The sequence below is a fragment of the Myotis yumanensis genome, unplaced genomic scaffold, assembly GCF_028538775.1.
Source record: "Myotis yumanensis isolate MYYU_CA2020_CCGP unplaced genomic scaffold, mMyoYum1.0.hap1 SCAF_3, whole genome shotgun sequence".
Lineage (NCBI taxonomy): Eukaryota > Metazoa > Chordata > Mammalia > Chiroptera > Vespertilionidae > Myotis > Myotis yumanensis.
Genome location: NW_027223754.1, coordinates 207,719,728 through 207,746,103, shown reverse-complemented (window position 1 = coordinate 207,746,103; position 26,376 = coordinate 207,719,728). Strand labels below are relative to the sequence as shown.

The 26,376-nt window shown below is 57.3% G+C and overlaps 3 protein-coding genes across 4 annotated transcripts; all 3 read right to left on the bottom strand.

The window, feature by feature from the left end:
- Positions 1–214: 214 nt before the first annotated feature.
- GALR3 (galanin receptor 3) lies at positions 215–5,667 on the bottom strand. The gene is made up of 3 exons (XM_070411084.1): positions 2,825–5,667; positions 1,567–1,944; positions 215–996 (listed from the first exon to the last, which is right to left on the bottom strand). Exons 2-3 carry the CDS (start codon positions 1,923–1,925, stop codon positions 216–218), a joined length of 1,140 nt encoding a protein of 379 aa, XP_070267185.1. The 5' UTR covers positions 1,926–1,944; positions 2,825–5,667; the 3' UTR covers position 215.
- A 699-nt stretch (positions 5,668–6,366) lies between these two features.
- On the bottom strand, positions 6,367–12,774 carry GCAT (glycine C-acetyltransferase). 2 transcript variants are annotated; one of them, XM_070411082.1, is made up of 9 exons: positions 12,548–12,774; positions 11,076–11,206; positions 9,245–9,346; positions 8,693–8,839; positions 8,050–8,204; positions 7,824–7,906; positions 7,460–7,631; positions 6,936–7,057; positions 6,367–6,658 (listed from the first exon to the last, which is right to left on the bottom strand). In XM_070411082.1, the coding sequence occupies exons 1-9, from the start codon at positions 12,738–12,740 to the stop codon at positions 6,507–6,509; spliced, it is 1,257 nt and encodes a 418-aa protein (XP_070267183.1). In that variant the 5' UTR covers positions 12,741–12,774; the 3' UTR covers positions 6,367–6,506. The 2 variants fall into 2 exon arrangements, with proteins under 2 accessions (XP_070267183.1, XP_070267184.1); XM_070411083.1 differs by lacking the exon at positions 9,245–9,346.
- Positions 12,775–13,816: 1,042 nt separating this feature from the next.
- On the bottom strand, positions 13,817–15,357 carry H1-0 (H1.0 linker histone). Its single transcript, XM_070411081.1, has one exon. The coding sequence runs from the start codon at positions 15,087–15,089 to the stop codon at positions 14,505–14,507; it is 585 nt and encodes a 194-aa protein (XP_070267182.1). The 5' UTR covers positions 15,090–15,357; the 3' UTR covers positions 13,817–14,504.
- Between the last annotated feature and the right edge of the window lie 11,019 nt (positions 15,358–26,376).

Genomic DNA, 26,376 nt, shown 5'->3' with positions numbered 1-26,376 from the left:
CTGCAGACAGTCTGGGGGCTGCCTGTCTAGGGGGTGCTCTAAGCTGTATCCATCCATTTTCACCACCCAGGGGTGTCCACTGGGCTGGGACCCCAGCTCAGCCACTGCTCCTCACAGGGCTTCTGGCCTTGCCGCATCCCCTCCCCTCGCAGCTCTGGCCCTGGGGGAAGGGGGTGACAGACAGAGGACACCCAGCAGATGGAGGCGGACAAGGTTTATTTCGGTCCTGCGGGAGTCAGGGCTGGTCCAGCCTCCCCACCTCGGGCAGCCTCCTCCCCGGGCTCTCCGCCCCAGCCACCGCCCGCCGGCAGTCTCCCCCGAGGCCGGGCGTCCCCGGGGCAGCCGACAGGGCCCGAGGACGCCGGCCGGATGCGACGGAGGGCGCGGCGGGAGCCCGGGGGGCAACAGGCGCGGTGGCGGCGGCGGCGGCGGCCGCAGGGCCACAGGCGGCGGAGGCGCGCGCGGAAGTGGCGGGAGGCGAGCGCGTAGACCAGCGGGTTGAGGCAGGAGTTGGCGTAGGCGAGGCAGTGCGAGGCCAGGCGGCAGGCGTAGGTGGCCGGGCTGAAGGCGAAGCGGCCGTACCAGAAGCAGAGGATGAGCGCGTGGTGCGGGCCCCAGCAGAGCGCGTACAGCGCCGCCACCGCCAGCATGGCGCGCCCCGCGCGGCCCGTGGCCCTGCGCCGCGCCTCCGCCGCCGCGCCCGCGGGCCCCACGGCCGCCCACAGGAAGCGCAGCGTGCGCGCGTAGGCCAGGCTCACCACGGCCACCGGCAACAGGTAGCCGGCGGCGAAGGTGGCCACGTCGAGGGCGCGGCGGCGCGCGTCCTCCCAGGCGGGCACGCAGAGCTCCAGCGCGCCGTAGCGCACGGTGCCGTAGTAGCTGAGGTAGGGCGCCGAGAAGAGCGCCGCCAGCAGCCACACCAGGCCCACGGCGGCGCGCGCGTGGCGCGGGGTGCGCAGGGCCCGCGAGCGCAGCGGGTGCCGCACGGCCAGGTACCTGCGGGTGGGCGCCGGGTCAGCGCGGCGGGCGGGGGGCGGCCCGCATCCGCGCCCTTCACCCCCCACCCCCACCCCGAAACGCTGCGAGGGGACCTGGGGGTTGGTGGAGCCGTGGGGTTACCACTCGACCGGCCTCCCGAGTGGTGGTGATTAAGGGGGTTCACGGGCAAAGCGCTTAGAGAAGTGCCTGGAGGTACAGAGAACAGTGGCTTGGCCACGCTCATTGGCTAGAGAGCGAGCCTGGATTTGACCCCAAGTTTCAAGCCGTGCAAGCAGCTGTGGATGACCGCACCCGGGCCAGGCATGGGTGGTAATAAATATCTGAGTCCTTTCGTGTAATCCTTCCCCATTCATTTCACTCACACAGCACCTGTCATGTGCCAGACCTGGTGAGGACACGAGACACAGAGATCTTTGGGGGAAGCTCATAATGGAGTCGGGGGAGGGCAGGATGTTCCTTTCCTCTCTCCATGTCCCTTTTGGGTCCCCCATTCTCTCTCCTAAGGCCAATGAGCATCTGTTCAGGTCTTCCCTCCCCCACCCGGCCCCGGCCCGGTTCCAGGCACACCTGTCCACGGAGACGGCGGCCAGCGTGAAGCTGCTGGCGTACATGGTGAGGTAGATGAGCAGGTGCACAGCCTTACAGACAAGGGCCCCGAAGAGCCAGGCGTCCAGCGTGTAGATGGCGGCCTGGAAAGGCACGCAGCACAGGATGAAGCAGAGGTCGGCCACTGCCAGGTTGAGAATGAACAGATCCGTAGTGCTGCCTGGCTCCTGCCACGCGCTGGGGCCGGGCTGCAGCAGCACGGCCAGCACCAGCCCGTTGCCCACCGTGCCCAGCAGGAAGATGAGGGCAAAGACCACAGGCACGGCCACAGCCCCCACACTCCCTGGGCTGTCTAACGAACTGTTCTGGGCATCAGCCATCTCTCCAGCAGATGATCACCTGGGGAAAAGAAGCTGGACTTCTCAGGCAGGGGCTGCAGCCCTGGTCACTTGACCCAGGGTCTAGTTTCCTCAGCCTGGGCCTGGCTAGATCTCCCGGCTAGAAGCTCCTGCGGGGAGGGGGAGGTGTGCGGGGACAGAGATCTACTGTGCAAGCTCCTGGCAGTTACATTGGTGTCTGAGGTGGGTTTCTCAGCTTCCTAGAGAACACCCCCATAGTGCTGAGCGTGAAGGTGAGGTGATGGACACCTCCAACCAGTGATGCAGGTAAAGACACAGGCAGGGAGAGGGAGGACATGGAGGGGGAGGAGAGGGGCACTCCAGCCTCAGGAGCAGGTATACTTTCTTCTCAATGGGGCACCTGAAGCTCAGGGAAGACTCTTGGACATGGGTCAAGGCCAGCAAAACCTGGGTGGCATCCCTGTCAGTGGAGAGTCCAGTTTGGTAAGAGCCCCAGTAGCACAGCTGGGAACACCATATATAGCCCCCGCCCCCGCTTTGCACATGAGGAAGTCAAGGCTCAGAGAGGGCACACGGGAAGCTAAAGAGCACGCTTGGAATGGCAGATGTGGGGCCGCCGCCATCCTGGTACTGACTCCCAGGCTGGAGCGCTCATGAGAGCACTCTGTAACAGGTGCTGCTGTGAAAACCTGTGTGCGTGTATGTGCACGTGCGTTGGTGCAAGCTGTGTCCACCCTCACCCCTGCCCCACCCCACATCGGCTACTACCTGTGGATTCCCCCTGAAGCCTGGGACCTCTAGGTTGGTGGGACAAATTAAGGGCAAGGGAGACAGGCAGGGAGAGGTAAGAAAATAGATGTCTCCCTACTCCCCCCCCTCCCCCCCCAGCATGCAAAAGACCCTCCCAGTGCAACACCCACCTGGATCCTGGGCACTAGGCCCCCGCTTGATCCTGGGTGAACCAGTCAGGCTGAGGCTGCCTCCTGGCTCCTGGCCGCCCCTTGGTGCCTCCCTGCAGATAGAGATCTGCCTCTCACTTCTCCCTCTTCTCCTTTAAGGCCCCTCCTCTGCTGAGCCGGACTTGGGCAGTCCCTCCAGAGTGCCCAGTGGCCACCTCCTCCTCAGTCCCGGATTTCCCCCAGGTGGCATGCTCTTCTGCGAGGCTCCTCTCTGCCTTTGCGTTGCTCCCTTTCTGCAGTGAGTAACCCATTGATCTTGCTCTCCGATTCGCTTTGTAGTTAACCCCTCTGTGCCCAGGGCCCAGCCCATCCTTGGCATTCCCATCTCCTGTGGCCCTGCCTGAGGATTCCACTCCCCATCCTCCCCTCTCCCTGCTCCACCCCAAGTTCAGAAAGGATTCCTAGGCTTGAATGGGGTGTCCGAGGCTGGGAAACCAGAATGAGCCCCTTTTCTGCATTCTTCAGGTGGGACTCCTCCCCCAGACCCTGAGAAGCTTGAGACCTGTCAGCTTCCCTAAGCTTGGTCCAGGGGTTCAGTCTAGCTGGAGACTGGAGAGTTTATGTACCAGCCTAGAGAGTCTTGCTTTAGCCAGAGGGCAATGGGGGAATTAGCAAGAAGTTCTAGAGCAGGGCTATAACCTGCCAATTTATTTTGTAATTAGCTTATTATGGCTGCAGTGAAAAGGATGCACAGATTGGGAGTGATTTAACAAGTGACCTGCTAGAAGCCTCTTTACACTCAACAGCTAAACAGGTTAAAACGTCTTGGTGAATGGCTGACTCAGTCAAGGGGTTCTGGCCTGACCTCTTAGAGTGGACCACGTGGCCAAAAGGGATAGAGGCCCGCACTTAGAGGGCGAGGTGCAGACTGCAAGGAGTTAAGGGAGAGGACAGGTGGCAAGGGACCGCATGAGGAGTCTTTCTAGAAGCTGGGAGGGGGGAAGTCTGGGAGAGTGGAAATAGTATGAGGGGATGCTGACAAAGCCAAGCCTTGCATCAAGGCCAGAGGAGCGGAGAACTCTTCAGAAGCGGCTCCTCGCGGGCCCCTGGCGTTTCTGCGAGTGCTCAGAAGCGCTGCTCCAAAGCCTGATGGCTCTCACCCCAGACGCAGAGCATCCTCGGTTTTTTGGAAGCAGAGACCTCCTGAACTGAAGGTATTAGGACTCAGACCTGGACTCTCCAAATCTGAATTCAGAGCTAGCAGACTGAAGGAATTAGAACCGAAGGATCTTGTGATCAGTGAAAGGCAGACTTGTAGGATTCTAGACTCAGTGTGCTGGGGTTTTAGAATCACAGCCACCCTTTATGACAGGGGTCCTCAGACTACGGCCCGAGGCCACATGCAAATACAAATATTGTATTTGTTCCCGTTTTGTTTTTTTACTTCAAAATAAGATATGTGCAGTGTGCATAGGAATTTGTTCATAGTTTTTTTTTAAACGATAGTCCGGCCCTTCAACGGTCTGAGGGACAGTGAACTGGCCCCCCGTTTAAAAAGTTTGAGGACCCCTGCTTTATGAATTGAAAGTAATGCACCCATCGACTCCCAGAAGCCCGGACTCACTAACTGGCTGGCATGCCTGCACCTGGGAAGCCCCTGAGATCCCTGACACTGTCCTACCTCCCCGTGGGGGCCCCCAGCCCACAAGGCCACTCCTTATCCTTGGTTGGGGTCTGGCAAACTAGGGGAACTCCCAGCAGCTGTGAGGCTGAGCAGCTTTGATAGTAGACGCAGAGGGAAGGATGGAGGGGACCACAGAAGGCCTGGCCTTGGGGCAGGCGGGAAGGCATGTCCTCCTGTCCCAGCACTCCCTCCTCCCTTTGCTCCACCTCCTTTTCCTGGCAGCCACAGCTTGAACCCTGTGCCCAATGCAGAGGATGTGGACTGTGTGCCCTGGGAGCGGTCCTCCGAGCCCCCAGCCCTGCAGTAAGAAGTGCAGCTGATCTGTGACCGGCCCTCAAGCCTCTTGCGAGTGTCCAGTACTGCCCAAGCCCAAGCATGCGACCAGAGCTGCTGCTGCTCCTCATGGTGCTTCCTGTGGCCCCTCTGGATGGCAGTGGGCCAGGTTACCACGTACTGGCCAGGCCCAGGATGGCACGACCCTACAGCTGCTCGTGTTGTCCATTGGGGAAAGCCAGCCAACAGCTAGCGGACCTGGGCCAGGTGCTCTGGCTTCGCTGGGTAGGGCACACCCACTGTGATGTGACAATGACCGTGGCTGCCAGGTATGTATTGTGCCTGCCGGCGAAAACCTTACACATCAAGCTACAGGCTATGCACCCTCGCTGCTGGAGCAGTGCGTGTGGCACCAGGTGCCTTCCCCTGGTGGTGGCAGCATTCAAGGGTTCTTGCTGCTGATGTGGCCACAGCAGCCCCTTCCCCTGGCTGCACCCCCCGTGCCCTGGGCTCCTCGACCCCAGTCTCAAGCTGTTCCAGACCACAGGTTAGGGCTTCCAGAATCCCAGTGTTAAGACCCTGCAGGGTTGGGCTGGAACTCAACGGGATAGTCCACCCCAAGATTCCCAAGGAAAGGGGAGGGCTGGGGGTGCAGGGCATCACAGACCTTGTCCTAGTTTCCTGTCAATAAGGGCCTTTTCAGCCTCCCTGCTCTACCCCAGCAAACTACGCAAGAGCTTCCCAAGGCTAATCACTGAGACCGGAGCCATCCCCCGCCCGCACCAGGTGCCCATAAGGCTCAGTGGGGAGGGCAATGGAGCAGGGCTAGGGGAAAGGGCTGTGGGAAGGGGAGGGGGTACCACCTCCAATAGGGACGCTGCGAGGCCTTGTGGAGGACAAAGGTGGATGTGGCCTTCACAGCAGCCAATCGGCCTCCTGGCGGCAGCCCAGAGTCCAAGGCCTGGAGTCTGCAGGGGCGGGGCCATAGCGGCCGGAGCCTGAGCTCGCTGCGCCCCCTGGCGGCTGACCATCAGGCCATTAGGCCTTGAGAAGAGGGAGCTGGAAGGCCCTAGTTAACATAAATCCAGTCGTGCGGGGACAGGGGGTGGGGGGATGAGGCACACACAGAGGATGGGGCCTAGAGTAGCTAGAACACAGGGTGCCAGGCAGCAGGGCCTCTCCAGTAGTGACCCACATTCTTTCCTTTGGGGCTTGAATCCTCAGCCTCTCGTCCAAACGTGGGTTTGGGTGTCCAGCCTTCTTATCTGGGCAGCTGTGAGTCGTCCTTTGGACGGGGAGAAGCACAAGGGGTGCCCAAGGCTAGACTCTGGAGGCTGCAGAGTGGGGGGGGGGGGGCGTGGGAAAGGCCCTGCAGGGCTGATGCTCGGCTCCCTCTACAGCAGCACGGGGTCCAGCTGAGCCAGATGGTGGCCCCTGCTATATTAGCCCAGCCGCCTGGGTCTCATCTTAATCTGGGGGAGGTGTTCAGCTCTGAGGTCTACTTTCAGGAGCCTCCCCGCAGAGCCCCAGCTCCTGCCTGCTTCTTCAACCCATCACAGAGCAGGCCAACCTGCTCAGAGAGAATAAAGCAGACCAACGCATCACAACCAATTTCCACGGTTGTTTCACACTCAGGGCCACAAGCACAAGCCTTGCCCCAGCCTGGCCCTAGGACTCCGACAGGGCTCAGGGCCTCTGGCCTGGGCGGATGATCAGAGGCCCCCTTCGTCGCTGTGGAGGGAGGGCTCAGGGCAAAGCCCCGTGCAGCCGCCCCACCTCCACAAAGGCCTCCACGCAGCGGTCAATGTCCTCCTCACTGTGCACTGCTGAGATCTGTACCCGGATCCGGGCCTTGCCCTTGGGGACCACTGGGTAGCTGAACCCAATGACAAAGATGCCTGGAAGGTAGAGAGAGCCAACCTGGGACTCATCAGAGCCAGGCAGGCTTTGGGGCATGACATACAGCTCCTGCTTCCTAAGGATCACAGAGGGCAAGGGGGCAGTCCATGGTCTCTTCGACATGGATTGCCCTGTGGCCTGGGTTTCCACATTTGGACAGCTGGTCCAAAAAGGGTAGGAGGGTGGGGACAAAGGGGAATGTCACAGTCTAGAGGTTCACTCCTCCCTCTTTTCCCTCAGGACCCACAGCCAGTCCTGTTGTCCTGGTCTCCTGACCTCTCTTTAGCATGTCGTCCGCCATGGAAGAGGCCAGCCTGGCATCACCCAGCATCACCGGGCAGATGGGGTGATTGACTCCTGAGATGGTGAAGCCAGCAGCCTGCATCTTACTGCGGAACCTGTGGGCACAAGCAGGGTGTGACAGGTCCACGGGGGGACTGTGGATCACTCACACCCACTCCTGATGGGCACAGGATCCCAGATCTGGGCCTGAGTCTGCAGAGACCAACAGGACAGAGGTGCAGTCAGAAAGTCCAACGGGGAGCCAGGCAGAGGAAGAAATAGACCGAAAAGAGAGGCTGAAAGACAGAATTACATAAGATGTAAGACAGAATTACATAGGGTCATTTGCAGAGAAATGGAAGGAAATGGAAGGAAGAGACCAAGCTGCGTCCCAGTGAAACGGGCGGGGGATGTGGTGTGAGCAGAGGTAGCACCTGTCGGCAGGGGCTGGGCAAGCACACAGGCAGGCCTCAGCGCCCCCCTCCCCCCGCCTTTTCCACCCCTGCCAGGCACTGCACCGCTGGGTCTTGGCTGTTATAGACTGGACAATGGAGTTGTCTTCCATGAGCATGTCCAAGGCCTTGGAGGCACAGCCAACGATAGCAGGCGGCAGGCTATTGGAGAAGAGGTAGGGCCGGGCACGCTGCCGGAGCAGGGACACCAGGGGCCCAGGCCCCGTCGTGTAGCCCCCTGAGAAACAAGGGCAGAGGTGGGGGTAGTCAGGGCCCAGGAGCCAGAGCCTACACTAAGCCCCTCCCGAGAGTATAGTCCATGCTGCCCTCTTGTCCGCAGTGCCAAGTGTCCCCTCCCCACCTCCCTTGAGACTCCTCTAGGGCCCTGCATGTAGATAAGGGGACCCCAGGGGCACAACCCTGTAGGCACCTGATGCTCCGCCCAGCGCCTTCCCCAGTGTGGAGTTGATGATGGTGACCTGGTCCCTCACGCCCAGCAGCTCATCCGTGCCCCTGCAAGGAAAGCTGCCACTGCCACTGCCACTATTGGCCACCTGAGCCCTCAGCAATCATGGGGTGAGCTGGAGGCTGGCCTCCTGGTTTCCCACCCACCCTTAGAAGCCCAACCCAAGGCCTTAGGTGCCACATGTGCCCACCGTCCTGTGGCCCCCAGGAAGCCAGTGGCATGGCACTCGTCCACAAAGACCAGGGCACCATATTGAGATGCGAGTTGGCAGATCTCCTTCAGGGGTGCAATGTCGCCGTCCATGGAGAAGGCCCCATCAGTGGCCACCAGGCGTAGTCGATGCTTCTGTAGGGGAAGGCAAGGATAGGTGGCCGCTGATGTCACGAGCTGGCCCAAACCACTCACCTTCTGAGCTACTTGGGGCTCTAAGAGCTGACTCTGCCCAGTGCCCAGCACAGAGGTGGGCACATAAGCACTCCTATAGCGGGACTGGAACATCTCCCTCATCTCTGCCTCTCTGAGCCTTACCCATCCCCTCCAGGGCAGTCGGGAGCACACTTAGCCCTGAGAGTGAGCATGCTCTCCGTGTCCCCTTCAGAGGGCAGCATGGGGTGGGGCCAGTTCTTCCCATACGTTCATCCCACCACTATGCTAAGAGTCTGCCACACATAAGGTACCCAAGGTGACATGATGCAATGGAAAAAAGCTCTGGGTCTGAGGGACTTGGGTGCAAATTTGGGCTGTTTCAAACTTTGCAGGCTGTCTTTGAGTGTGAAGTTGGCCTTGAAGATAAGCCCAGCCCTGGGCCCCAGAACCCCCGGGCCTTGCCCCACCTGAGCCTCCTTCAGCTTGGCCTCTAGATCGGCCATGTCCAGGTGGCGGTAGCGGAACTTGTGGGCCTTGCAAAGACGAATGCCATCGATGATGGAGGCATGGTTCAGCTCATCTGACAGGACTGCGTCCTCCTGGGTCAGCAGGGCCTGGAAGAAGGCAGTTGGAGCAAAAACATCACCCAACCACCTCCCTCTCCTATGATTCCCGAGTCCAAACTTCACTGCCAAACAGGGTATTTCTTTGGGCAGGGAGGCAAGGAACCCTCTGCCTCTCTCTGGGCCCCTGCCACTGGAATATGTTTGGTGAGTGCCTGGCCCCTGCCACCCTCAGCCATCCAGCTGATGTAGATTATCCCCAAATACCCTGAAAGATTGCCTCCTTGCAAGCCTCAGGATTCTTTCTGGAGCACCTACTGCCTAACCTGATCTCCCTAAGAAATGGTCACTGGAACCTCTAGCCATGGCACTGGCATCCTGCCAGGTTCTCCTGACTGCCCTCTCTTTCTACAGCCTAGCAGGCCTCGCCAACTCCCACCCATGGCCCCTACACACCTCAAAGAGGCCAGCATTGGCATCAAAACAGCTGGGAAAAAGAATGGCATCCTCGCGCTGGTGGAAGCGGGCTATCTTTGCCTCTAGATTCTTGTGGATGCTCTGAAGAAAGCGAGCGAGACAGGTGTTAATGCCTGCAGGGTCTCATGGCACAAGTCCTGGGGACAGAGGCTTAAAGGGTCATAAAACACACCCAGCCTAGAAGGCCTACAGCCCTGGCCTTTCCCTTCTTTCTTCACCACAAGGGTTCCTCAGAGCCAACAGGATTCTGGCAGATGGTTCTCACGGAGGAATTAGGGACTTGCTCGGTGTCCCTTCCTGGTAGGCTCTTCTTTTTGTAATGAGGGTTGACAGTGAAATTATGGGTACTGATGGCAAAGGGAGATGTGTCTTGCTAATATCAAACTGAGTGACCTTTTTGGTTGCTTTATGGCAAAGAAGAGGATTACATAAGTAACTCTAAGTTCATTTGGACCTTGAATTCTTAGATTTGAGAGCTGTCCAGGATTTTGTTGGAAAGTGCCCTGACTTAGGAGTTCCATCATTCATTTCATCCTCAACTTTCTGAGAGGAGAGGTCATAATTACAAGTAGTCAGGAGCATGGACTCTTGAGCCAGGTCACCTGGGTTAAAATCCTACCATGAGCGCCTTAAGCAAGTCACTTCACTTCTCTGGGCCTCAGTGTCCTCTTTAACAGGGGCGAAAACAACACTTATCACTGAGGATAGTTCTGAGCATTAATGAGTTAATGTTTGTAATGTTCTTTTTTTTAAAATATATTTTATTGATTTTTTACAGAGAGGAAGGGAGAGAGATAGAGAGTTAGAAACATCAATGAGAGAGAAACATCGATCAGCTGCCTCCTGCACATCTCCCACCGGGGATGTGCCCGCAACCCAGGTACATGCCCTTGACCGGAATGGAACCTGGGACCTTTCAGTCCGCAGGCCGACGCTCTATCCACTGAGCCAAACCGGTTTTGGCTGTAATGTTCTTAAAACAGTACCTGACACATAGTAAGCACAGTAACTTTCATGTCTATGTAAGTTTATTTTGAAACATTACAAAATAATAACCAACATTCATTGAGCACTGCTGTGTGTCAAGCACTGTTCTAAGCATTTTTAAATGTATTAACTCTGTAATTTGTAAAGATTCTATTAAGCACTATTATCCCCATTTTACCAATAAAAGGATTGAGACACAGAGAGGTTAAGTCACTTGCCCAGAGTAACAGAGTCAATAAAAGGTGGTACTGGGCCCTCGCCGGGTGGTTCAATTAGTTGGATGTTGTCCCATACACGAAAAAGTTTCGTGTTCGATTCCCAGTCAGGGCATGTACCTAAGGTTGTGGGTTCAATCCCCTGTTGGGTGTGTATGGGAGGCAACGAACGATGTTTCTTTCTCACATCCATGTCTCTTTCTACCTCCCTTCCTCTCTCTCTAAAATCAGTAAACATAACCTCAGGTGAGGATTAAAAAAATAATAATAAAAAGGTCGTGCTGGGAATTGGGCACAGGCAGAATTGCTCCAGAACCCTCTACCTCAATCCCTGCCTTCTATTCTTCCTTTCTGTAGGACCGGTGGACTCTGTTCTGCAGGTGGGAAAATAGATGCTGGGAGATGTGGTTTCTTGCCCAAACCTTCAGAGCAAAACAGAAGCCTGAACCCAGTCTTTCTAGTGGATGGTTCTGGGGCCGAGAGTGGCCCACAGCCCTGGGATAAGATGAGCTGAGCTGGCTAAACCAGCCCTGCTGACTGTGGGAAGCAGACAGCTGGGCACAAGGCCCCACTCTACCCGCCCCCTTCCCACATCAGCCACTGTATACCTGGGTCCCACAGATGAAGCGGACAGAACTAAGGCCAGCTCCAAACTCCTTCAGGTTCTTCAAACCTGCCTGGATCACCTCGGGGTGGCTGCTCAGGCCCAGGTAGTTGTTGGCACAGAAGTTAAGGATTTCTGAAGTGAGGGACAGAAAACAGACAGCAGCTCAAGGCCCTAAGGAAAGGCCTGGAAAGGTGTCCATGCTAGGTCCTGGGGACCCAGGCAGTAAATGAATCAGGATTCACCCTTGAGGAGGTAACCACCACAATGATCCATTCTGGGGCATAGGCCAGGATGGGGATCTGGGGGCCCCTAGGAGGCACTGAATCCACCAGCTACAGGAGAGGAGAGGTCAGGAAAAAGTCTGAGTGGCATCTTGAAAGATGAGAAATTTAAACTCTGGCTCTGAATCACCCCCCCACCCCACCCCCACCCCAAGGAGGAACTCACAGGCTCCTCCCCTCCCTGAGGACACCAGCACCCCCTCATCTGAGCCTTGGTTACCTCATGGGTAAATGAATAAGGTTTGGTCAGATGCTCACTGTGGTTCTCAAACTTCACAGTTCACTTTGCTGCCTGATATAGAATCACAGGGCGACAAGGGGTGCCTCTGAGACCTGGACCTTGAATTATACCCGAGGAGGAAAAAGCGGCTTGAGGAAGGTTCACTCAGCCTGGGGAAGGCAGAAAGGGATGAGCACCTGGAGTCTCCTCATTTCCCATCTTTTGACCTGCTCCAGGCTTCCTGTGGGGGTGGGGGGTGCGGGGAGGTAGGGATTTCCTGGGACCGCCATTTTACAAATGAGTGCAACAGCACCAAGGATTCCATGCCTACTTCCTGAGCAGAGGGCAGCCTTTATAACCAGTACCCACTTGGGACTGGCACAGACAGAGGGAGACCGGGTGGTCCAATTCCTGGTGTGACTCCTGCAGCAGCCCATGAGCCCCTTGCTCGCTGAGACTGGCCAGGAAGTTGGCCTCTCGGGCCCATTAGCTGACCTGCCAGCTCCACTGCCAGAGGACCTGGACGAAAGCCCAGCTCTGCGCTCGCTGGGGGCTTCGGGGGAGCTCACTTCTGAACCTTTTCATTTGTAAAGCGGAGAGTTACAGAAGTCCACGTGCAGCTCTTAGAGAGGCCTGCACAAAGCAGCAGCTCCAGAAATGCCGGGTTTCTCGCTTCGCCTTCCCATCACCCGTCCTGGAAGCAGCTGGGGACCCAGCTGGGCATGTCTCTTTTTTCTCACATTCTCCCAGGCTGGGTCTGGCCCACTCTGCCCTCTTAATCAAACAAGGGCTCAAGGGCAAATCACCTCCCTTCGTGGAAACGGGTTTAACCAGATTAAACATGAGTAAAGTAGGTCTGATAGCTGGAACAGGGGCCAGTGGCTACGAGCGCAGGACCTCCATTCAGCGCAAGCCTCGGAAGGCCCTCTCAACAGCCGCCCGAGTCCAACGACTCCCGGGAGGGGGAGTTACCTCCGGAGACGCCGTCGACGCGGATGCGCGGCCCCTGACGCGACGTGATGATCCGCTCGCTCTTCCAGGTGCCAGCCCCGCGGATCCCTTCCAGCTCCTCCTGCAGGATGCCACGCAGCTGGGCCAGCGCGGAGTGCGCGCAGCGGCCGGGGGCCCGGGAGGGCGCGGCGCGGAGGACGGAGACAGCCCACATCGCACTCACCTCGCCTACCCCGCGCGAGCGCGCCGGCCGGTTGGGAGCCCAGCGCCCCGGGGCCGCGTTACGTAGCCGGGGGCCGGAACCCTGCTAGCCAATCGGAGCGGGAAGGGCTCCCTCGGAGAGGCAGGAAGGCGGGCCCAGGGCAGGTGGGCGGGGCCGGGCGGGATGCACAGAGGACAGAGTGGCTTCATCTGTAAGTTGAGACCCGAGCGGTCGGCGGAGGGGAAGGGAGGCCACGCGGCGGGCCCAGCCCACCAGCCCCAGCCCATCCACCCACCTCCGGGAGGGGTTGCTCCGGACCCAAAGGCAGGAGCAGCCCGCGGCACGCTCGGTCCCCCAAGCCCTCAGGTTCCCATTTCTGGGAGCTCTTGGGACCCTCCCTCCTTTCTCAGGTGCAAAGGCCCCCAGAGGTTTCCCCGGCGACTCCCCGCCCAATTGCTCCGCCTTCTCCAGTGTTAGAAGAGGAAAAACACCGCCCAGGTTTTGTCCTTTTTCAGATTTTTATTTTAAAGTTTCAAAATTACAAAGACAGCAAATTCTCCCCGGCACAAATAACACTTGTGGGGTACTTTTTACAAAAGGGGGGGGGGGGGAATACGACGCGAACTGCGCGTTTTCCTACTTTATGGGAAGGACTGTACAGGTTTTTTCTCCCAGCTCCCGGGTGTGAAACTAAGTGCTAGCTCTAAGCAGGTATGTACACTTTACACGCAGACACAGACCAGCTCTGAAACTACTTAGCAATTCAAAAGTCGACTGCAGTATGTCTTACTGTCCACTCCCCGCCCCGCCCCACCCACCACTACTTAGAAAAGACGCAGAAATAAAGAGGTCGGGACGTGTGTGTGTAGGTGGCGCTGGCAGGGCTGGAGACTCACCAGACCACCAAAGCCACCTCTTGTACAGGAGGAACCAAAACACCGGGGAATACAATCCAATTGTGTGGAAAAACCCAAGTTTCAACAGGGCACACTGAGGCACTTGGCTGACTGACTCCCCACCCTTCCCCCAAAGTTTCCACTCCCTCAACGGGAGACTTTCCAAGCCACAAAGACCCCCCACCCCCCCCGCCCCCATGGCTAGTTTCCAGCTGAGAAGCCACAGCTTCTCAGACCAGCTGTCACCCCCCCCTCCTTCCCTAGGACAATGGGAGCCACAGGGACGGACTCAGAAGTGAGCAGGAAACTGGACTTGGACCCCCTCTGCTCCCCACTGGGAGGTGGAGTCCCGAGAGGGCTTATTCCACCTCCCTAATTGCGGTCCAGCTGCTGCCACCCCTCCCCTCCCCAACAAGGTCCTGAAACTCACAGGGGCTGCTCAACTTAAAGAAAACCCACTTGTCTCAAATATATTCCTACAAATCTTGCAATCCCTGGGCTCCCCCTCCACTAGCCCAAACAAGCGGCCTTCCCCACTCCCCCCCATCCTCCATTCACCTTCTCAGCGAACAAACCACCCGCCTGAACAAAACACACGAACCCACCCCAAACCCTAAGCAGATTAATAACAAATTAACAGAACAAAATAGAAGTACATTCTCATCATTACGGAGATGAGGTTTTTTTTTTTTTTTGCTGTCCTTGCACGACTGGTTAAGGAAGAATGAACTAGTCCCTAATTTCTGAGGAATCCAAATTCTGTCTCGCATCAAGTCAGAATAGAAAGGGGCCAGGGGCCGCAGATGAGGAGTACGAGAGAGGAAAAGTATTTACAGGAAACAGGAGACAGGCAGGAGTGTCCACGAGAAAGGCTTCCCGGTCACTTCTTCTTGCCGGCCCTCTTGGCACTGGACTTGGCTTTGGGCTTCACCGGCTTGGCCTTCTTGGGCTTGGATGCCTTGACCGGCTTGGCTTTGACAGTCTTGGGCTTTTTGGTTTTCTTGGGCGTGGCAGCCGCCTTCTTCTTGGCCTTCTTGACCGGGGTGGCTTTGGGCTTCTTGCTGGGGGCTTTGGCGGCTGCCTTCTTGGGCTTGGCCGCCTTCTTCGGCGCGGCCACCTTCTTGACTTCCTTCTTGGTCTTCTTGAAGGCCACCGACCGCTTGGGCTCGTCGCTCTTGGCCAGCCGGAAGGACCCCGAGGCGCCCACCCCTTTGGTCTGCTTGAGGACCCCGGTGGTCACCAGGCGCTTGATGGACAACTTGATCTGCGAGTCGGCGTTCTCGCCCACCTTGTAGTGGCTCTTGATGTACTTCTGGATGGACTGGCGCGAGGAGCCCGCGCGGTTCTTCTCCGCCTGGATGGCGGCCACGATCATGTCCGAGTACTTGGGGTGGTCCGTGGACTTCTTGGACGCCTTGGCCCGCTTGGGCTTGGCCGCAGGGGCCGACGTGGAGTTCTCGGTCATGGTGGGCTGCCCGGTCCTGCTGCCGAAGAAGGCGCCTTCAAAAGGGCCGGCCCCCGTCGGAGGCCGAGCAAAGCCTCGAGATCGGCCTTCGCAGCCCCGGTGCTCGGGAACCGGGCTCGGGTGGAGGCAGAGCTCGCTGCGCCGGTGCTGCGTGGCTCAGCCCCGCCAGCCGGTCGGCCTGTCTGTCTCTGCGCGCGGCGGCTGCGGTCCTGGCTCTGCCACCGCCTCCGCTGCCTCTCTTTTCCCAGCTCCGCGTCTGGCGCTCGGGCGGCGCATCCGGGTATTTAGCGGCGGCGGGCGGACCGCGGTGAGGACAGGGCTGCTGGCTGCCTGCTCCGGGCCCGGAATGGCGCTGCGCCGCCGCCATCTGTGTTTCTTCCGCCGAGCAAATCCGACCTTTCCCCCCGCCCCGGGCCTTCCCGCTCCCCGCCGCCGCCCGGGGTCGCTGCCCGGCTCCCTGGGCTCCCCCGCCAGGCGGCCCGCCGGCCCGGCCGCCGCCCCCCGAGCCCGCCAGGCGCCCCAAACGGCGCCGAGGACCGCTGGTGCGCCGGCACATTTCCCCTTTGCGGGGGGCTGGCTCTGCGGAGCCGGGGAGCCCCGAGGCGGGAAACCCCCCGTAGCAAAGCTCCCACCCTGGGGTTCCTGGGGACCCCGCTCCCGGCCCGCTGCGGGGCCCCCCAGCCCGGCGGAGGGGCCGGAAAGCGGCCCCAACTAACACACGCGGCCCCGAGCCGGGAGACTCCCAGCCGGGCCGAGCCGGGACAGGGGGGAGGGGTCGCTCCCCCGGGGTCCGGTCACCTCTCGGGGGTCACCCCGCGACCGGGCCCCCCGCACCCCTACCCCCTCTCTGTCCATTGGGCCCCTAAGCAAACTTTCTCTGCAAGAGTTGGAAGGGCACTTTCAAACTTTGTCCCTTCCCCCTCCTCCGTCGGCTCTCCCCCAGCGGGCCCCCTGCCCTCTGCGGTGGGGGTTCTCTCCTGGGGCCGAACCCCCAGGGCTCCCAGGGCCCCCCCGAGACCGGGGGAAGGGGTCTCCCCAGTCGCCTCCTCCCCGCAAAGGCCCCCACACTCCCTATGTAGCTTAGCCGGGAATTCATTTGTCTGCCTCCCTCAGCCTAGTTTTGGGGGGTCAGAGACAGAGCCCGCTGCCCCCGCCCCTGGGGCCCAGCCTGGGGGTGCAGCCCCCTCCCAAGCACCCTCCAAGGTGGGGGGTCTCGGGCGGGAGGACCACGACCCAGTAGCTGCCCACAGGCTCCAACAGAGGCGGCCCTGGGGGCGCCTGGAGAGAAGGCGCTGCGCGCTTCGGGGCGCGGGAAAGCGGGGCCCGGGGACGGGGTCGGGGGGGGGGGGGCCGGTCCCCGGCACCGACTCCTCCTCGGAAAGTGAGCGGCCGTTCGGGGAGCCGGGGCCGGGACCACCGCCATTTTGCTGGGAGGATGCGCGGTCTTTGTTACCATGTGCACATCGCTCCGTGCTTGGCAGGTATCGACGAGGCCAGCACGGGGTGCCACCGGCTCTGGTGGGGCTGGGGGGGCCCCGAGGGGATCCAGGGGCGCAGAGGCCAGCAGAAGGGACCCCAGCACCCCTGGGACAGGGCCCCTGGTCTGCGACAGGCATCCCCCTCGCACGCAGGTCCTGCCTGGCAGGGGCCCTGGCGTGAGCGGCTGGAGGCCCGACCCTGAGCCACCTCCCGCTCCAGACCCGCGTTCATTCCCCAAGCAGAGGCCTAGCTCGCTGCACCCGAAACAATGCCCGGGATTGGGGTGTGTGGGGGGGATGGAGGGGGTGTAGGGTGTAGGAGGGGCTCCAGCTGGTGATGGGGTGGGGGGTGTAGGGTGGGGGGGACAGCTGGTCAACGCGGTGAACGGGCTGTCCCGCTGGTGCCGACTTGGGCTGTGCGGAGGGAGGGGAGGTCGGAGGGTCGGACGCGGGACGGGGGTCCCAGCAGGGATGCGGGGGAGGGGAGGCTGGTCCAGGACTGAGGCCGGGAAGTGCGTGGTTCCCCCCACACCGAGGATGGATTAATCCGAGTGACTGGGGGCGGGCGGGCGGGAGGGAGGGAGGGGGCCGGACGGGTCGGGTGCCCGGCCCGCGCTTATCTTGGGGGCACAGGTGGGGAGGGAAGCGACGAAGGGCCAGGTGAGCGAAGAAGGCTGATGCCAGTGACCCCGAAGTTCCCTGATTTGAAAACACAACGTTCTGGTGGGTTTGTGTGGGCTGTTTCCAAAGACAGTTCTCCTGGTCCCCAAGATCTGGATGGGGCCATCGGAATCCAAATAAAGACACCCCCGGGTCGGAGATGTTCCACGAACATCCTGCACCCCCGGTCCGTGCACCCCTGAGAACCAGCACGGGGGGAGGCCAATGTCATCACGACGAAAGAGTTTATTTACGCGGCGCATTGCCATCTGCAAAGTGCTCGCCACCCGCTTCTCGATCCTCTGCGCCCCCAGCCTGGGGAGGCAGGCAACACGATCGCTCCCCCATCGCCCCTATTTTTCCGCGCGGCCGAGGGACTCCCTCGGGTGGTGGGGGGCGCACTGTTAGGTTCCGCTCCCTGCGACCCGGGCCCGGGTTTGATGTTGCGGCTGCCCCGTCCCCACCCCCGCCCACCCCAGCGACCAGTACGTTCTCCCCCGGAACTGGAGCCAGACTTGGAGGGGAGGGTCGCCGGGGCTTTCCACCGGCGGGCAGCTCACCTCCCCAGTTGGGGAGGTTTGAGAGGAGGGGGGCGCCCGGGAGGGGTCCCCCCAGAGTTGGGCGCAGAGGCCGAGGCCGAGGGAGGCCAGGTGAGGAAAGGCCGCCTCCAGATCAGCTGGGCCGCACTTGGCCTCCGCAGGGCCCCACCCGGGCCCCGGGAAGGCCGCTCCCGGCAGACGGCGGAACTCCCTCCTCCCCCTGGAACGCGAGCCCGTGAACATCCCGGCGCCGCAGCGATGCGGGCAACTCCTCCTGGGAAATGTAGTCTCCGGCGGGCGCCGAGCCCCGCACCGCGCCCCCAGCCCGGGACCCGGAGAGCCTGGGGACCGCCGGGCGCCCAGGGCGCGGGGAGAAGGTCGGGCGGCCGTCCGGTCGCGGTCGCGCGGAGGGACGCCCCCGCCTCCCTGCTGTTTTTTCCATCCCGTTAAAAAGGGGGCCCCAGCTCGCCGTGGGGTTGGTGTGAGGGCGAAATGAAATCCTGCATGAAGAGGGGAGATCGCATTAGGATTCCGGGAGTCATGTTTTCACTGATGCGCGCCTGTGCGTGCGCCACGTGCATGGAGCCTTGATCCATCGCATCTTCATTCATTTTTCAGGCAGGAGGTGCGGAATGGCTGAAGGACGTGTCCCAGGGGGGGCAGCGTGCGGGAGGGTGAGGAGGAGGGTGACTGCTGACCGACTCCCAGGCCGGTGACTTTCCCTCTGCACCACTGTGTCTCCTGAGATCCTGTAAGAGGGCACGTGTCTTGGGCTTTGGAACCTTAAGGAATTCGCTTGGCGTGTGTCAGACAGCGGGATAGGACCTCCTAAAACGAACCAACCTAAAATAATTCTTATGCCAAGGAGACATGTGTTGGGGTGACAGATTCTGTTCCCCTGCAGCTCCTAGGTTATAAGCCTGTGCAGCATGTTACCGGACTGAATACCGTGGGCCATGGAACACGATGGTACGTATTTGTGTAATACTCACACATTCCTGGGGTGGGATGGCGGTCAGATGTGTGGTCCTGTGATGACTGCCGTGTTGTTATACGGCGCACGACTGTATTCGGGCTTCTGTTAAGAATAGAGAAAATTCGGCCTCCCAGCGCCCAGGTGAGGTCAGAGAGTTATGGCCGGCCGTCCTTGGGGCTCTGCCTTTGACCCTGAGGAGAGGGAAGGAATAAATTACCCGGTGCATAGTCTACTGCTGCTGCTGTAACAATTACCCCAAACTTGGTGGCTTAAAACAACACGTGTGTGTTATCTTACGGTTCCAGAGGTCAGGACTCCAAAATGGGTCTCCTTGGGCTAAAATCAGAGTCGGCAGGTGTGCGTTTCTTCCGGAAGCTCTAGGGGGCGGATCCATATGTTGCCTTTTCCAACGTCCAGCGGCAGCCTGCATTCCCTGGCTCTCGGACCCTTTCCATCGCAAAAGCTGTCCACAACTGAGTGCTTTTCATGCTGCCATCTCTCTGGTTCTGACTCTCCCACCTTCTTCTTGGCTCATTTAAGGACCTTTGAGATTCCAGGGGCTACTTGGGTAATCCAGGATAGTCTCCCACCTCAAGGTCAATCAGTTAACAACCTTCATTCTCCCTTCTCGTGTGACACAACATATTCACAGGTTCCAGGGACCAGCACACAAACATCTCTGGGAGCCCTTATTCTACTGCCCACAGGCAGCTATCCACATGCAGAAGTGGGCAGGGGCTGGGGATGTGAGCCGCATCCCTCCACACCCACTGTGGCACCGAGTGGGGCTCAGCTCGCAGCCAGGGCTGTTCCTGTTCTGAGGAACCCCTGGTTGGGCAGAGCTGGAGGAGGGTGGGCACTTTTCAGTCACCCTGCAGCCATGTGACTGGTAGGAAGGAGGGGAGATCGTAGAAACCCTTTGGCTCGACTCTGTTAGATTCCTCATGTCCCTAAATGTCCATCACTTTTTTTTTTCCAGTCCTCACCCAAGGATATTTCTTCTATTGGCCTTTAGAGAGAGAGAGAGAGAGAGAGAGAAGGAGGAGGGGGAGAGAGAGAAACATCCATGTGAGAGAGACACATTGACTGGTTGCCTCCCGCACGTGCCCTGACTGGAGCTGGGGATCAAACCTGCAACCGAGGTACATGACCTTGGCCAGGAATCAAAGCCCGGACCCTTAGGTCTGAGGGCCAGTGCTCTAGCCACTGAGAAAACGTGGCCAGGACTGTCCATCACTTTTTCACTTAAAGCGTCCGAGTTACACCTGCCCAGGTAGGAGTGAGGGCAGCCCCCAGACAAAGAGTAACCACAGAACCTTGTTGAGAGGAGGGGACCCCGCCCTCCAGGCCATAGCGGCCACCCCTCCCGAGTAGCCAAAGGTAAACTCTGCCGGCCTCTCCTCTCCCACCCCCACCCCTCCATCTCTAGGTCTTGCCTCATTTCCCTCTGGAGCCGTTGTTCTCCCGTCCACCTCTTTCTCCCACCTGCCTCATCCCCCTCACAGAATGTGAGCCTCAACTCAAACATGGAAGTCCAAGCCCTCCGGAAGCGGAGGAGGCACAGGTGGGCAACGGGACAGACCAGGCACTGGGCCTCCGGGATATCATGGCAAATTGTGATTGTCTCCATTTCAGGAAGGAAAGCAACGGGGGCGGGAGGGAGGGGGGGGGCTGTGAGAGGGTGTGACAGGCAGGCCTATGTGGATCAGGTGCCAGGTAGGCTGTGTGGCTTGATGGGGACAGTGAAGGGGAGTGTGTGTGAGATGCCAGCAGAGAAGGGCACCCACTGAGTGAGCCGCAGCCAGGGGTGTGAATTTTCTTCTACGTGCGCTGAGAGCCACTGCGGAATTTTAAGCTCAAAATTTTAAGTTTCTTTTAAAAAATTAATCCAGTTACTTTAAGATAAAAATTTCAATTAAAACCAGTATCATTCATGCTCGAGATTATGCAACATATTTGTGATTCTAAAACTAACATGGAAACAACTGTGTTCCCATCACCCAAGTTAACATAATAAACATCACCAGGCCCTGAGATGCCTGCTTTGTGTCTCTCCCTGATCAAATCTCTGTGACCTTTATCCTCAGATTATGTAAACAGTTCTCTTGTTGTTCTTTATAGTTTTCCCATATATGGACTTCTTCCCATGCACTATACAACTTCGTGTTGCCTGGTGTTAGACCACATACAAATGGCATCATACGGTGGGTGTTTTTTCTGTGACCTGCTTCTTTTACTCACTGTCATGTCTTTGAGAGTCATCACATTGGTGCCAGCAGCTGCGGCTCATTTGTTTTCACTGCTACGGTCAGAGCACATAGTGGTTTTGTAGGGCCTAAAGTTTCTACAATTTGGGGGGTCCTTTTAAAAATATATAAAATTTAATAGGATATTAGGCAAAGACTAAATTTATATTTAGAAGGAGAAGAGAACTCACAAGTTGTAGATTTTTTTAAAAAACTGGTAAATATCACAAGCATCATGAAATCCAGAAATATATTATTTTTACTAATTAACTGTCTGATCCTCGTGACTAGGGTCCCTCACAGAGCTTTACCAGGGACTTGGGGGTCCCTCTCAGGGCCTTGCAAGGGGTTTGGGCAAGGGAAGGACCCTAAAATTTCAGTGAGAGCAACTTCACAGTGAATCTATCCCAGAATGTGGTTCCACTGTAGGAAGAGGCCACAGTTTGTCTCCATTCTACCTGTGTTAGAATGGCTCCCCTAGATGTCCACGCCCTAATTCCTGGAGCCTGTGAATCTGTTATGTTACGTGACAGGAGGAATTACGGTAGCAGATGGGATCCAGGTTGCTGAGCTGGAGCTGGGAGGCTCCCCCAGATTATCCCGGTGGCTCAACGTAACCACAAAAGTCCTTAAATCAGGAAAGAGTGGGGGAAGAATCAGACCCAGAGAGATGGCAGCATGAGAGACTTGACCCACCGTCTCTGGCTTTTAAGAGACAAGGAATGCTGGCTGCCTCTGGAAATTGGAAAAGGCAAAGAACAGATCTTTCCCCAGAGCCTCCGAAGAAGCACACCCCTTCCAGCACCTTGATTCTAGCCCCTGAGACCCATTTTGGACTCCGGGCTCCGGCAACGTAAGGTAATGAACCTGTGTTGGAAGCCACCGCATTCGGGACGATTTGTCACAGCAGCCGTGGGAAGCTCATACACTGCCGTGTTGGTTGGGTACGTGGGTGTTTCCAGTTTCTTGCTCTCCAGTGTTGCTGTGAGTTTTCAGCTGTACGGGTCCTGGTGCCAACAGGGAGGAGCTGCAGAAGGCGTGACTTCCGCTTTACCAGGTGCTGCCTGTGCTTTTCACAGGCTGCCCTGTGGATGAGGGATTAGGGAAGGGCAGAAGGGGGGTGGCAAGACCCGGGGGGGCCATCGCAGCTACGCAGATACTGAACTAAGGAGAGGGCAGTGGAGGTGGGAAGAAGGGGGCAGGTGTGAGGAATATTTAGGGGAACGAGTCCACAGGACTTGCTGAAGGCTTCCTTGTTGGGGGTTTCGGGAGGAACCAGAAAGACTCCCCAAGTTCCTGGAGCAGAAGCAAGGAAGGGGTGGGATCCCAAGGTGGTGATGGCCAGGGAGTCTGGCTCCGGGACCCTTCTCGGTGGGCCTTCTCCTCCCCTGCCCTTACCCAGGCTCTCCTGGTCCTTCCCCGCCTCCTGCTGAGGAAGCTGATCTCCCCCTGAAACCCTTCATGGGTTGAGAATCAAACGATGGACAAACTCTCCTGGGACAAAGGAATGAACACGCAGGCGACAGCTTCACAGTTAAACTTTAACTAGTTTAACTCAACTAAACTTTAGCTCATTCCTAAGATTTAAAGCAACAGAACACATCACAGAGACAAAGACAGAAGGTTTTGACCCTTAGCGATAGTTTAATCTCCAAATGTAAAAGGGATGCTGAGAAAAGCAACCTACGAAAAATATGTGTGGAGGATCTCATTTTATAAAATAGAGAAATCCAAGAGCTCCCTACAGGGTATATAATAACAGTTCACATTTCCTGAGTAGTTACTGTGTGCCTGACACGGTGCTAGGTGTGGGTAGGTGACCCACGCTCAGAGCCAGAGGCTGGGCACTGTGGGGGGCGGGGGCAGACGCCATGTGTGGCTTGGGCTGGAAGTTTTGCTGGACCCACCCATTCTGGCAGCATTCCCAACTCAGGGAGCAAGGACCCAGCTCGTGGTGTGAAGGAGAGGGCCTCCTTTGCTGGAGGGAGCCCCTGGGATTCTCAGACTATTCTGGAAGAGACCTCAAGAGGGAGATGCTGGGCTTCGTACCAGTGAGTTCATGAGAGCGCATGAGAGGCTGGTTAAATAAACAAGCACAGGGCGCTGGGAGCTGCTCGTCCTCCAAGCTGGGCAAATGGGCCGTGTGTGTGTGTGTGTGTGTGTGTGTGTGTGTGTGTGTGTGTGTCCACACCACATTATTACTCACCGTTTTCTGTGAGACGTGGAATTGGGTCACGGCAGGCCTTTATTTTTTATTTTATACCCTAAAAGCAGTAATTTCCAACCGGTGTGCTGCAAGAATTTTTAAAACATGCAATAGCTGACTAGTCAGGAGCACTGACCTCTTTTCCCTTGGATTGTCAAATAAAAACATGACAACAGCCAACACAACAATAGCCGTCCGGTATGAATGAAAATTATACCTATTATTTTGTCAGATCAGCAAAAAGTATAATATATTTTTCAGTGTGTCTCAGAATTTTAGTTATTAGTTTATGTGTGCCATGAGAGGAAAAAGGTTGAAGATCACTGCCTACAAGTGTTTTAATTTTATATACTAATATAATTTAATTATATACTAGTTTTTTAATTTATACATCAGTTTTAATTTTAAAAAAATTTTTTTTTTAGAGAGAGAGGAAGGGAAAGAGAGAGAAAAACATCAATTGTTTGCCTCCCATCTGCCCCTGGACAGGGGATTGAACCCGCAACCTTTTGGACGACACTCCAACAAACTGAGCCACCGAGCCAGGGTTCTTTCTTTTGTAACACAGAAAGAACCTTTATAATGTCAAAAACATACATATGATGAAAGGCAAAAAATAAAATACAAAAATACCTTCAGAATAAATATGATGAATGGTAAATATCTTTTTAAAAAATATATTTTTAAGAGAGGAAAGGAGAGGGAGAGAGAGATAGAAACATCAATGATGAGAGAATCATTGATCGGCTGCCTTCTGCACACCCCCTACTGGGGATCAACCCAGGGATGTGCCCTTGACTGGAATCAAACCCGGGACCCTTCAGTCCACAGGCCGACGCTCTATCCACTGAGCCAAACCATCTAGGGCTGGACCTTTTAAAAAGACAGTACTGAAACAATTGAGGACATTGGAATGTGGTTGTAAATTAGGTAATATTGTGCCAATGTTCCATTTCCCGTGGGTGCCCATTGGTCATGTGGGTGGATGTCCTTTTAAGAGGTGATGCTGGAGGATGCAGTGTGTCCGGATGTCTGCAGCACAACGTTCACAAAATGTACGTGTTTAGACAGAGACAGAGCTGACAGGTCTGTGTATGTGTAGACACCGATGACAGTAGCACCAGAGAGAGAGCAGAGGTGGCCCAATGACAGCCATCGGTGAGCCTGGGCGAAGGACGCGTGGGTGCTGCTTGTCCTATATCCTTGCAGCTCGTCGGTAGATTTTAAATGTTCAGGGTAAGTTGGAGGAAAGGTATTCAAGGCCACTCTCCGCCCTGCACTCGAGAGGCAGGCGTGCCAGCCGGGGAGGCTGCCCTGGCTCCGGCCCCGTCCTTAGAGCCCCACCGCAGCGCCTCCAGCCTGGAGACCCCTTTCAGGCCTGTCTAGGGGCCCCCGCCGCATGCCGCCTCCCCCACGCTGGTCCTACTCCAGCCCCCTGAGCCCTGAGCCAGTCTTTTCCACTCAGCCCCTCATCCCACATCAGGCCCAAAGGGGCCAGACCCTCCCCTGGTCCCAGACTTGGCACTCACACCGAGGCGGTGCCAGGGAGACTGAGTCCCGGTGCTGGTTCTACCCGTGTCCCTGCTGGCCCGACTCCGGGACTGTTTTCTCACTAGACCTGCCCACCCATCATCCCGAACACTCAGAGTTTGTCTCTTCCAGCATGGGCAGCAGTTGGACGGGCAGCTCCAACCAAGAAGGTCAGGAGTCCCTGGAGATGGGGGACTCCCAGGAGAGGCCCTGGAGCACCCCATCCTAATTCGAGGCCTGACGCCCAGGGCACATGGAGGGGGTGTTTGTGTTTCTTTTTTCAAAAAGCAATAACACCCAACGTCGGCGCAAGCTGATTTTCTAACCTCGGACATGCACTCTGCTATAGAGTGGTCAGCTGAGCTTGACCTTGGGGCCGCTCACATGAGCAACAGCCCGCCTGGAGGAGGAGATAAGGAGGGTCCCCGGGCGCAACACACAACAAAAAACAAGACCAGGGGCTCCAGGAAAAGAGGGCAAAGGACAGAGGTTGTGGCCCCTTCCCTCCGAGAGGCCTGACCCGCAGCCCACCGACACTGATGGCCTCCAGGCTGCCCACGTCCTGGCTGCCAGGAGCAATGGCCTTCGTTGGCCCCAGTTTTTGGGAATAAAGGACAAAGCTTTCGAGACTCAAAGAATCCAGAATCATCAAAGGCAAGCTGAGAATTCTCACTTAGGTTAGAATCATAAAATATAAAATATCAGAATCTGCCGAAACCGGTTTGGCTCAGTGGATGGAGCGTCGGCCTGCGGACTGAAAGGTCCCAGGTTCGATCCCGGTCAAGGGCATGTACCTGGGTTGCGGGCACATCCCCAGTGGGAGATGTGCAGGAGGCAGCTGATGGATGTTTCTCTCTCATCGATGTTTCTAACTCTCTATCTCTCTCCCTTTCTCTCTGTAAAAAATCAATAAAATATATTTAAAAAAAATAAAAAATAAAAATAAAAATAAAATAAAATAAAATATCAGAATCACCATCTCTTACAGCCGCAAAGTGCTGAGGCAAGTCCTACAGTACTTTCTACTCCGTGCACCACACTCTCAGAGGCACTCGCTGGTGCCCTGACCAGCCCCAGAAGCCAAACGGCCCGGGAGCGGAGGCTGGGATGCCCGGGATGGCGAGGAGGCCTGCACACCAGGCCTGGATGCTCCCCGGCAAGGGCCATGCCCACCTGGGCCCAAACGCAGCTGCCATCACTCCCTGCAGGTGTTCAAAACACGCGTTAGTGCTGGCTGGGAGCCCAGAGCGCCTCCCAGAGAGGAGCGGGCATAAACTCTGAGTCACCGCGGCTGCTTCAGAAAGGTTTGGGTCCCTTTAAACACACCTTAGAACAGTGATGGCGAACCTATGACACGCGTGTCAGAGGTGACACGCAAACTCATTTTTTTTCGTTGATTTTTCTTTGTTAAATGGCATTTAAATATATAAAATAAATATCAACAATATAAGCCTTTGTTTTACTATGGTTGCAAATATCAAAAAATTTCTATATGTGACACGGCACCAGAGTTAAGTTCGGGTTTTTCAAAATGCTGACACGCTGAGCTCAAAAGGTTCGCCGTCACTGCCTTAGAAGGTAATGTAAGTGTGAGGAGCACCTAAATCTGCTGTGTGCCCTACAGTTGTTTGCTAACCCTCTCTGGGCCCATG